Here is a 12,552-nt window from a genome sequence, read left to right on the forward strand (position 1 = left end):
CTGGGCAGTTGTATATAAGCTTGCACCCAGGAATATTATCTCTTGAGAGGGTACTAGTTTTGATTTTTGTTCGTTGACTGTGTACCCTAGGCATGATAGTAATCTCTTTACAAACGCCAAATGCTGTAGTAGAATGTCCTTGTTCTCTGCTTGAATGAGGCAGTCGTCCAAGTAAGGATATATTTGTATTCCTCTCTTGTCTGCAGTATGCAATTACTGGTGCCAGGCACTTTGTGAAGACCCAGGGCGCAGTAAATAAGCCAAAGGGTAGTGCAGAGAATTGGTAGTGCATTGAGCCAGCTTTGAATCTGAGGTATCTTCTGCATGTTTGTCTGACTGGGACATGCAGGTATGCCTCTTTTAGATCTAAAGTCACAAGCCAAGCCTTCTTGCCAAACATGGGCAGAAGCTGCTGTAGAGTCAACATTTTGAATTTTGGAATATCCAGATATGTGTTTAGAATAGATAGGTCCAGTATTGGTCTCCAGGCTTTGTCCTTTCTGGGTACCAAGAACAGTCTTGAATAGAATCCTTGTCCCTTTTCTTGTTCTGGTACTTGTTGAATGGCCCTTATGTCCATGAGGGATGAAACTTGTTTTTGTGCCTCTGCCCATTGACTGCGTGGCAGGTCTGGCATACTGTTTGGCCTTGGCAGGGTGTGAAAGTGGAACCTGTAGCCCTGTGATACTATATTTAGAACCCATTTGTCCTGGGTGATCATGTGCTAATTTTGTGAAAAAAGTGCTAGTTTTCCCCCCAAAGCAGCTGCCAAAAGATAAGTGCTTGGAGCTTAAAGGGGAAAGTCATTGAGACTGCTTCCTGTATGGCTGTGATTTTTCCTCTCCGCTCTTGGAGGTAGAAGCACCCCATTGCTTAGACCTGTATGTGCTTTGGGGCTGTGATCTGCTTGCTGGGATATGTATATCTGCCTCTTTGTGGCCTATCGGACACTGGAAAGGACCAATTCTTTGTAGGCCAGTTCCTGCTAAATCTGGGAGGCTGTACCTGCAAGAAATCCTTGACTGTTTGCATAGATTTAGCTTTGTCCTCCATTTTCTTCAACACCTCTTCAGCTTTAACATCAAACAAAGTACCATGCTGTAATGGAGCATCTAATAGTTTTGCTTTAACATGATCAGGCAGATTCTGTTCTTTTAACCAAGCATGCCTCCTAATGACAGAACCTGTAACAGCTGCCCTGCAGGAGGCCTCTAGAGAATCAAAACCACATTGCAAAGTATGCTTTCCAACTTGTTCAGCGAGCTGCATGCAATAAATCCTGCATTTCTTTGTTGTCTGCATATTCTGAATTTGCTGACATTTTCTGTTTAAGCAATGACATTAGATATTGCTGATATTTAAGCATATGAAATTGGCAATTTAAGGCTCTTGCAGCCAAGGTAGTAGAAGTATAAATCTTTTTACCCCATCTGTCTAGGGCCCTAGAATCCCTATCAGAGGGGATAGGGTTTTTTTGCAGTAGAAGCCTTGACCCCTTTGGGACCCTGAGAGATGGTTTCTGGGTCAGCAGCAGGGTTTTTTATAAATAAATGTATGTGAATCAGGAACCCTATAGTATCTGTCTGGCTTAACAGGAGCTGGTGGTAAAGAGTTTGGAGATAGACTGGACTCTGAAAATACATCATCTACAATGTCTAAAACAGGCGGGATAGCAAGGGGCCTGTGCTGAGGCAGTAAAAGGAAGTCTATGAGCCTTTTCTTGGATTCTGAGTAATCTTGGCTCTCCCAGTGGAAATGCTCCCTCATAGTATGCAGTGTCTCCTAAAAAGAGTAATCCTCGGGAGGAGAGGCTGAAGGGATAGATTCTTCAGCATCAGAATCCTCATAGGGAGGAAGAGAATATCCCTGTTCAGAGAAGGAATCAGAGGAAATGGAAACCTGGTCTGAAGATTCAAATTCTAACTCTTGCCTAGGCCTCTTTTCAGGAGGGGGATGGGAACTCCTGATAATTAGGTCTTCAGCCATTTTAAGCATCTGTTTTTTAGGCATGGAGGCCTGGCCAAGAGAATGCTGTACTTGTTTCTTTGTCTTTACAGTGGCTTTAGTCTTTGCCTTTGAAGCTGAAGTAGGTTTCACATATAACTGTGTAGGCCTGAAAACACCCTCAGAAGCCGATGCCTGCTCAGCGGCTCCGGACCCATCTGAGGGAATAGTGTCCGAGTGTTCAATACCTTGAGTTTCCAGTGGCCTTGTCGGCTCCACGTGGGAGTCGGAAGCGGCCTGTGGCTCTGAGGTAGCGGGCATCAGGGGCTGCGAAAGCGCCTCAATGAGAACCGGCGACAGGCCTAGCAAAAGCCTCATCGTCGGTTTTGGATCTCGGATGCCTGTCCTTTTCTTTGTGCTTTGTATAAACTCCGGTAGTCGGCTGTTACGACGGCATTATATAATTAAATCTTCTGCCAAAGTAATGGAATGCAAAATCGTACCGACGCTTAATAGTGCATTGGTTAAATCTAGCACAAAACAGACAACTAGCAACGTTATGGTCAGGGCCTAGGCAAGGAATACAGTAAGAGTGAAAATCCTTATGAGGTATTTGCTTCCCACAAGAAATACAATTATTAACTTTTTCTGACATCTGTCTGGTCTGAATTTTTACTGGGTAAAAGCACCTATTCCATTAATAGCACATTTTATTCTGATGAAGTATATGCATATCTGATGAAGTATATGCATATTTGCATACACACACACACATAATATATATATATATATATATATATATATATATATATATATATATATAGACGTAGATACATACACCCACACACACATATATATATATATATAAATAAACGTAGATACATATATATATATATATATATATATATATATATATATATATATATATATATAAATATATAAATGGTTCTACTTTCAAATCTCAAAATACTGAATTTCAGTACCTTGAGGCAAGAACAATGAAGCGCAGTTGTTCGAAATTGAATAATAATAAAACTGAGGTCGCCGAATTTGAAGTTGTTGTGGTGCAGTCTGTTCTGTATAGTATGCTGTCCCTTTAAGGTGTAGTAGTTTCAGGAATGGAGACATGGCGGATGATGTGTGGTTATGTGTGGAGATTCAGACAGGTTTGTAGTGTGTGAGGGTTTTGGATAGAAATGTGTTTTGTTTTAATTTTTTGGGAAGCTTTAGGACTAGGTTGGGGTAGTTGAAAGTGGTGATTTTTGTACATGTGTAGTGTGTGTGTTTCTTGCGGGTATAGGTTTAACAGTGTGCAGTGGAAGTGTAGGGTGCGCAACAGTAGGTTTGTTGCATTTTTTCATGGTAATGCAACCTCGGAGTTGAGATATATATATATATATAAAGTAGCGGGGGTGTGCAGCCCCCCTGCTTAAACGTAGATCACTAGGGTTTTGTTGGTGTGTGTGCTGTTTTGGTTTGTATCAGTGCAGGTAAGAAGGTCGACTTTGTATTTTTATTTGTGAAGTGGAGGGTACATTAAAAAATAGTATGCCGCATACTGAAAATTTGGTATTACGAACTTCCAGAATAATGACGTTCTTTTTTAAATTTTTCGTTATTCTCATCTTGAGATATTGAAATTCAGTATATATATATATATATATATATATATATATAAAAATAAAAAAACGACATAGATGTGCAAATACACACACACACACACACACACACACACACACACAAACATACACACACACAAATATGTAGATATATACATATATATCTACATACCTCACTTGATCTATCTATATATTTTACAGATATACACGGTGGTGCACAGGATAGCAATGCAGCCTCACAGCAAGAGTTTCTCCTGTTTCTTTGCTGGGGTGCCTTCTGTGTGGAGTCTGCATGCCCTCCCTGTGTTTGTGTGGGTTTGTCCAGGTCCTCTGTGCCCTCTCACACTCCAAAGACATGCAGTAGTAGACTGGATCCTCTAAAATTGCTGTAGGGGTGAGAACAAGTGTAGCAGGGCTAGACAACTGGTGGTATGAACATGGCACTAGTGATGTGACACCTCAACATGTGTGCAAAAATGGGGAAAAAAAGGAGGTTATGGATGTATGGATGTACCACTATACAAGACAAAGATACAGCCAACACTACACACGTACATCACTAAATCTACCTAAATTTAGCCTTGTCTCCAACCCTAACCCACAAACACTAGCATCCACTCCAAAACATTAATGAACATACTGACAAACTACCATTTAACACTCTCCCATCCACTCCAAAAGATTCAAACTCACCCATCTACTCCAAAAGATTCACACACACCAAATAATGTACCCCTTACCTAGCTCTTACTCTAACCCCAATTCACAAACACACACACACACACACACCAAATTACTCAGAAATACACTACCAAATAAAATTTCCATTCAGCACGCTCACTCACACAATACAAAACATCCACATACATAGGTGTGCAACACACACACACACACACACACACACACACACACACACACACACACACACACACAAGCAAACTATAAAAATATATCCCCTTCCGTAGCTCTTACACAAATCCTAAATCACATACGTACGTACACACACACACACACACACACACACACACACACACACACACACACTCCCACCCCAACTCCACTACCAGAGTCAAAACAATTCAAACTTCTGTTGCCATAAACCACATTCAGCACTAACACTATTCACTCTATTTTCACACTCGAACACGCTGCCAAAGTAGTGTTTGACACACCACACTAACTTTCACTCATGTTCATGCGTCTATATGTAATATGTCTGCATACACAGTAGATCCTCATTAATCAACATCTCCATAGCCTAAGTTTTGATAATCTGTGAAATGATGACATCACAAATTTTGCTCCCATCCCCCACTAAAAGATTTTTCTGTTATTCAACCATTTATTATTAATCAGTTTACCCCATACCCATCTATACAAATGTGCACTTTAACACCCACACACTGGAACATGACCAAATTATAATACTTTCTTGTTCTCTTTTTCCTAACAGCTGTCTTGAGATTTCTCTTAATCATTTTGTAAAGTCTCCTACTCATTGTTTTCCTGCAAGCATAATTTTCTCACATGCTTTATTAACTACATATTTAATGTTGTTTGAAATATTACTTTGTCTCCCTGTAGTATGTCCCAGTTTCTATCTACCTACTAAAGTAATCACTATAGGATGTAAAATAAACTCTATTCCCACAGGAGGGTTTAATCCCTATGGAAGGGATAATACAAGTATTCCTAACAGCTACACTCAACTGGTCAATAGAGAAATTATCGAGACTTTTATTATGCCTTTGGCAGGTTCTCTCACCAGTGTTTAGATAATATCAACAAAAACAAGTATGTTTACCAGTATTAGAAGTGGTCATATCAGTGTGCATATTTTTTTAACCTTACAAGCATGATCATTTTGTCCTCTCAGCACCTCACTTGTTCATCTGCTACCTCATTCTGGCTGGCCTCATCCCTCACATGCCATAATATCCTGTGGGAGGGGGTGGTCCTCCTTCCATGGATGGAATATCTTCCAGATGTGACAGTAAGAGCAGGATTCAGTTAGCCAGATAATTTTTCCTTTTAGCAGTACATATGGGCAAAGTAGTTTGGTTTTACTGTGATGCCTTCAATTAGTAATACTCTTGTCCAGTCATGCACTCCCATCCATGCCATTCATGAATCTGGGGCTAGTTTGGTCACCACCAGTGGTTGTTCCTAATGAACTGGTCTATACCCTGTCTCCACCCCCCCCCCCAAAGATATAAAAGCTGACATTTAATCAATCAATCATATTTTAGGTGGTTAGCTATTCAGGGCAGCTAGTTTTACTCGTGTCATGCTGTCACTGTTTAGAACGTTACATTAGTAAAGCTAGTGTCAATGCCTACATTTATACACAATATTTCAAAATGAAGCTTGACGTCCCAGACCAAAGTATCAGAGTGTTGGTAGGAAACAGTTACTGACAATCATTCACCAGCTGAACTACTTCAGTATTATTTCCAGTAACACACTTCCACTGTGGTGTCATTATTTCCAGTAACACACTTCCACTGTGATGTCATTCCTTTCCAAACAACTCACATAATTTTGTAAGCAAACAGCTATGCCATCATCAGTTTTCCTGAAGCAGCTATGTAATTCTGTGTGTGAAATGCACAACACCTTGTTCCTCTTCCTAGTTTTCTGCCACAGTTCCATCGCTACATCCACCACCATTACTCAATTCATCTGAAAATGAAGACACTCAAGGTAAACGGCTACCTGCTGCAGTGAATGGACAAACTATCGAGTCCAGAAATGATGTACACGGAGCTATCAAATCATGTACATATTTTACACAGAGATATTAGGGTGGACAAATAGAGGGAAGAGATTCAAATTACCACAGTGACAATTGCTTAAGGAAGTGAACACTCCCATTTAAATTACTTGCACTCTTCCACCAAAGTTACCTTTCAGAAAATAAAGGACGAGATCACACTGAAACCCAAAGCTGATGTTTTCCAATGTCTTACAAATCAGTGGTAAAGTTAATCTACAATACAGCAGGAGCTACAGCTTCTGTTAGGAAATGAACAAACGTTCAATACAGTGCAAAATATTCAGATCCAGAATTGCTTGTTTCCAAATACTTACAAGTAATTGGAAATCCCGCACCCTTCCCCAAACCCAGGACGACGGCAGCAATTAGTGGCAACATATAGTTAAAAATAGTGTTAAATATTTTGCCCTCCCCCCAAATATTTTTTGGAGTATGCCCTCCTAATGTACCCCCCAAACCAGATTGTTCTGACCTTATCTGCCATCTGGTGCCTTTTCTTTTCAAGGTCACTCAGCTTCATACTGCTAACTATTCTGGCTTCTTCCTTGCGTGTGATGAGGTCACTCCAATGAAGAAGTATGCCTTCTCTGCTGTGTGTAGTGGTGCCGCAGCTGAGAGTACAAGTTACCATATCACTCTCATCTGGAACATCTCTGAGCAGGGGCTTGTACTTGTTGGTTTAAAAGAAAAAAAAAATCAAGCCTTCCCAGAAAGAAAAGACAGCAAGAGCTCGTTTTACATCTAACAGCTACAGCTACCACTGAAGTCATAGTCTTAAGAACAAGCAGGCTCAGGAATTCAGAATGAAGCTACAAGCTTTAAAAGTTTGAATCACTGAAGTCATGGAATTCTGAAGCATTTGAAAAAATGCAAATGAAGCCATTAAGACTGCATCTGTTTTGCCAGAACTAAAGCTAACAAGACAAATCACCTACTTCTGCACTTCGAGCCCCCTCACATATCGGAGACCTCGCACACAAATTATCCATAAATATCATTATATTGATCAGACAAGCTTGCAGGTTTTAAAATGGTCTCTGAGTGCAATAAATGCTGCACCTAAAAATGCAACTTTCGTCATGTGCAACACTGAAAAACACTGGTGGCCCTCTTCTTGTTCTTAAACAGTTGCAGCTTGAATAAAGACTATTGCTGGGCTTTTACAGACCTGCTGTCAGCCGTTTCTACTTGTGGCCACAGCTTCCCAGAATTTTAGTTCTTTCTTATACAGAATGGGATTTCCTGAGTCTGTATTTTCAATGCTACAGGATACAAGGAACAATAAGACAATCTTCTGCAAAAGGGCTCCATGGAGGAAGCACAAGCAAAGGAATAGAAAAATGTTCTTGTACAAAGGACTAGTATGAATGTTATCCACCAGCTGTTCCTCAGCTGTAGAGATCATCATAGCCACAAGTCACTGGTAGAATAGCTGTGCTCACCTCCAGCATGGAAATTCATTAGCGAATCTGCCTCGCTGTCAATAAATACAATCCCTTCAACATCAATCTCTACATCCTCTGAAAGAAAAATACAGAATTGCACTGTTATTTGCCATAATGCTTACACTTTGAAAAGTCTTGGGTATAAATGTTTTGTTGAAGCTGCAACTGTTTGCACATATTCTCAGGGTATGACCTACAGTTGTCACCTGTATATATACAACTGTTCTTGAAATAAACAGTTCTTTAGTCACTTTTCTCACCTGACCATGCAGCAATATCACTTTTTCATGATCTGAAATTCTTTCAGAATACCTCTTCAAGACTGCCACATGCAAAAACCACTACAAATGCATCATTCAATGAAGCAGACTGCAGAATGCTCTGTTTGACAGAACAAATAGGGACTATGTCTTTGTATACATCCAGATGAAGAAACATTTTTACGCTGAGTGTATAACTTAAGCTTGTGGGTATAGGGGTAACATAAGCTGGCATAGAAGATCCTCAGACTATCTGAAATAAGGAGCCCCTGGACAAGCCTAAGCCAAAAGATCTAAGAAAGAAAGAAAGAAAAAAAAAAAAAAAACAGTCAGCTAAAAAGAGGGTAGAAGGGACTGCTGCCCCTTAGTCTTACAGAGTATATAGACAAATGTAACAAAACAGGAGCAGGAGAAAAGAAGGAGAGATGTTGCAACAGTGATCAGTAAAATATAAAGAAGTTATGTACCTACCATAACATTCCATGCGAGTTGTCCATCTTGCCTTCATTCTGTACTTACAGGTTTGGAATGGATCTTCGGTTCCAACTTGGCCATTTACCAAAGCTCGAGGTCTTCAACTAGCTTGTGGCTCACTCCCTATCTCATGATGCTGTAGGGGATTCCCCGGATCTTGTTTGCTAATATACAAATACTATTATGTAATCAAATATATATGTAAAAAGAAAAGTGGTTTAGTGTAAGCTGGTAAGCTAAGAAGAAGGTCAAAGACCATTAGGTGCCAAATTGTATCCTCTTGTTTCTCCAGGAGTCAAAGGAAGGGGGTAGGAGGGTGGGACGTAAGAATGAAAGGGAGATGGACAACTCACATGGAACGTTATGGTAGGTACATAACTTCTTTATGTGAAGTTGTCCTTTCTTGCCTTCATTCTGTACTGATGGGACAGCATCCCCTTACACTAATAATCTTGGGTGGGTCACGGAAGTACACTCTTCAAAACAGTGGACCCAAAGGAGGCCCTGTCCCTGGAGGCCAAATCTACTTTGTAATGAGTGATAAAGGTATGAAGCCATGCCCACATGGCTGTTGCACAGATGGTGTCTATTGGTAATCTAGCACGAAATGCAGAGGAAGTAGAGACAGCTCTAGTAGAATGAGCTTTTATCTTGTCTGGCAGTGGTTTATTCTCTGACTTATAAGTGAACAAAATGCAGTCTGACAGGCACCTTAATAGAGTAGTTTTTGCTACATGCAGACCTTTTTTGCACTCTGAAAATGATATGAATAGCTGATCTGTTTTCCTGAATTATTTTGTTCTGTGTAGATAGAAACGCAACTGTCTATGAACATCAAGTTGGTGAAGCATATACTCTGCCTTATTGCCATACTTGGGGACAAAACTGGTAAGTCTATGGACTGCTTCAAATTAGAATCTGAACATACTTTTGGTAGAAAGGGTGGATTTGTTCGGAGTGACACTCTGTCATTGTGGAACAACATATATGGTGGTTTTATAGATAATGCTTATAACTCTGAAACCCTCCTAGCTGAGGTAATGGCTACTACGAAAATGGTCTTCCACGTTAAGAGCTTTATGTCACATGATGATGAAGGTTCAAAGGTAGGGAGAGAATTATTCTGGATAGCACAAAATTTAGGTTCCAAGGTGTTAGTGGGGGCTTAATGTGTGGTCTCAAAAGATTAATGCCTCTCAGAAAAAACATCGATAGTCTGTGGGACATGTTTTGTCCTTCATTCCCAAAAATGAAAATTTGAGATTGCTGCTAATTGTACTCGAACAGTAGCTGCAGCTGCTCCCTCATTAAAAAGTTTTGTCAAGAACTCTAGGATGGAAGAAATAGGTGCTGAAAAAGGATCAATATGATTCTCTAGTGCCCACATTGAAAATCTCTTCCATTTGCTGAGATATAATCTTCTGGTAGATGACTTGTGAGAAGAAATCAGGATATGTTGTGCTGCAGATAAAAGGTTTTGTTGGAACTGGAGCAGCCAAGCTGTCAACTTGAGGGTCTGAAGGGATAGATGAAGAGCCCCCAATGAATGGATCAGACGATTTGGCACTGGGTCCAGAATCCAAGGCTCTTCCTGAAGATGAGGCCGTAGGAAGGGGAACCAAATCTAGCGAGGCCAGTAAGGGGCTATCAGAATTAAGGTTCTTCCCAAAGCTCTGGCTTTCTGAAAAACTTTGGACATCAATGGAAAAGGGGGAAGTGTACAGGAGACCCAGGGGGGGCAATCGTGTACAAGTGCATCCCTTGGAGGTTCCCCGGAGGGGAGATTAAGGCAAAGTAGCTGCTGCATTTTGTGTTCATGGACGTGGCAAAAAGATCGCAGCAAGGCTGGCCCCATTTTTGGAAAATCCACTACTTCTTGTTTCAGGGACCACTCATGAAGCATTAGAATTGCTCTGTTGAGTTTGCCTGCTACCACGTTGGATTTCCCCCAAATGTGCATTGCTATCAGAAAGCATTAGAAGGAAGTCACCCACTGCCATACTTTCACAGCCTCACGTCAAAGGGGGTAAGATTTGGTTCCTCCTTGTTTTTTTACATACCACACACAACTGACATGTTGTCTGTCTGGACTGCAATTGAGAGTGTTGCAATGCCTGCAACGCCAGAAGCACCACTCATCTTTAGGACATTGATATGCAAATGGGCCTCATAATCCTGCCAGGGGCCTTGGCCTGTCCTTCCCTGAAAATGCCCCCCAACCCTATCTGAGAGGCATCCATAGTCACTGTGGCTAGAGGAGATGGGAGAATGAAAGGATGACCTAAGGTCACTTGATCTGAATGTAGCCACCAACGTAGGTCTCTTCTGCAAGATTCTGTTATTATCTGGTGCAACATCGGAAGTTCCTACACGGACCATTGGGTGAACAGGAGCCACTGTAAGATTCTCATGTGCATCCGAGCTAGGGGTCACTGCTGCCATCGTACCTAATACTTTGAGAATTGTCCTTGCTTGAATCTTTGTTTTTGAGAGGTCTGGAACCTCTGCTCGTAGAATTTTTATCCTGTCTAGTGGAAGGTTTACCATCAATGTAATCGTGTCTAATTCTGCATCTATAAAAATGATATGTTGGCAATAAGACAGATTTTTCGTAGTTTATTGTAATTCCTAGCTGGGCAGAGGCATTCAAATTAGTGTCTCTTGCTTGTGAAAGTAGATGTTTGGTGGTGGTGGTTAGGAGCCAGTTGTCTAAATATGGAAACACTCGGAATCCTGAATACCTCAGGTGAGCCGCAAGCACTGCCATGCATTTGGTGAACACTCTGGGTGCTGTAGTGAGACCAAAGGGCAGAGCTCTGAATTGGTAATGACTGGCTCCCAGCCGAAAGCGCAGGTGACTCCTGGATGGTCTGTCCATTTTTATGTGGTAGGTAGTACACATCCTGGAGGTGACTCCTGGATGGCCTGTCCATTTTTATGTGGTAGTACACATCCTGGAGGTCTATAGAGCACATCCAATTGTATTTTCCTAGAAATGGAGTATTGATTGCAGTGTAACCATCTGGAACTTTTCCTTTTTTACAGATTTGTTTAGTCTGCTGAGATCCAGTATGGGTCTCCAATCCCCTGTTTTCTTTAGAACTGAAAAGAACCTTGAGTAAGTCCCAGATCCTATCTGGTCTGTGCGGACCGGTTGGATGACTCACTTTTCTAGCAACTTCTGTGGTTGCTTGTTTCCTGTGACTGGGTGGAACATCCGGAATCCTTTTCATTAGTGGGGGTGGCATGGAAAAAAAAGAGTACAGAGTAACCTCTGTACATGATCCTTTGTACCCACTTGTCTTTTGTTACTTTTAGCCAGTCATCTGGGTACAAGGATAAGTGACCCCTGACTGCCTCCAGAGGGGGACAGACGGGCCTCCTTTCAGGAATGCTGAAAAGGCTTACCGAAGAATGATTCTCAGTCGCCTTGATTTTACAGACCCACTCTGCCACATGGCCGGCGTCTTCCATTATTACTTACTCCTCTGCCCCTGGAGGAAGGTTCATCACGCGTGTCTTGAAAGGCTTGCTGGGATTTCCGAAACCACATTTTTCCTCCCTTTTGACCCTTGGGATTGGGTCTGGAAGGTGTGGAAAAATGGACTACAACGGCAGAGAGAGTCTTTCCTTCCTGTTCAAACCTGGTCAGTGTTTCTTTGACTTTAGGCCTGAACAATGACGAGCCATCGAAGGGTGTATTAATGAAGGATGACTTGAATGGTTCCACAAAGGTATACAAGTGCATCCAGGAATGTCTCCTAAGGGCAATTCCTGAACCCGCCGACCTACTCGCTCCATTGGCTGCATAAGAGATGAGCCTCATGGATGAGTTAACTACTGAGTTGAGAGCGGAGAGCTGGGAGGATACTTTACCTGACACTCCCATAACTACAGAACCCTGGAGAGTATCTCCAAGCTCTTTTAGGAGATATCTCTGTAACCTGGTGAAGTGAATGAGGTAATTCATGGGCCGAAGTGTAAAGGTCACTGAAGAGAACATACGTTTACCGTATCTGTCCATTGTATGTGAC

General features: G+C 41.5%; 1 protein-coding gene across 2 annotated transcripts in view; it reads right to left on the minus strand.

Annotated features, from left to right (window-relative positions):
- The window catches only part of MXD3 (MAX dimerization protein 3), a 167,230-nt gene that overhangs the window by 94,601 nt on the left and 60,077 nt on the right, over positions 1-12,552 (minus strand). Inside the window, exon 6 of one of the 2 annotated variants that reach the window (XM_044069308.1) lies at positions 7,782-7,859. The exons of the other annotated variant lie outside the window; for it this stretch is intronic. Within the exon in view, the coding sequence (XP_043925243.1) occupies positions 7,782-7,859 (78 nt within the window). The remainder of the gene's footprint in view (positions 1-7,781; positions 7,860-12,552) is intronic. 2 annotated transcript variants of the gene reach the window in all.

Source organism: Protopterus annectens, chromosome 4.part0 (genome assembly GCF_019279795.1).
Source record: "Protopterus annectens isolate FY-2018-M chromosome 4.part0, PAN1.0, whole genome shotgun sequence".
Taxonomy (NCBI): domain Eukaryota; kingdom Metazoa; phylum Chordata; order Ceratodontiformes; family Protopteridae; genus Protopterus; species Protopterus annectens.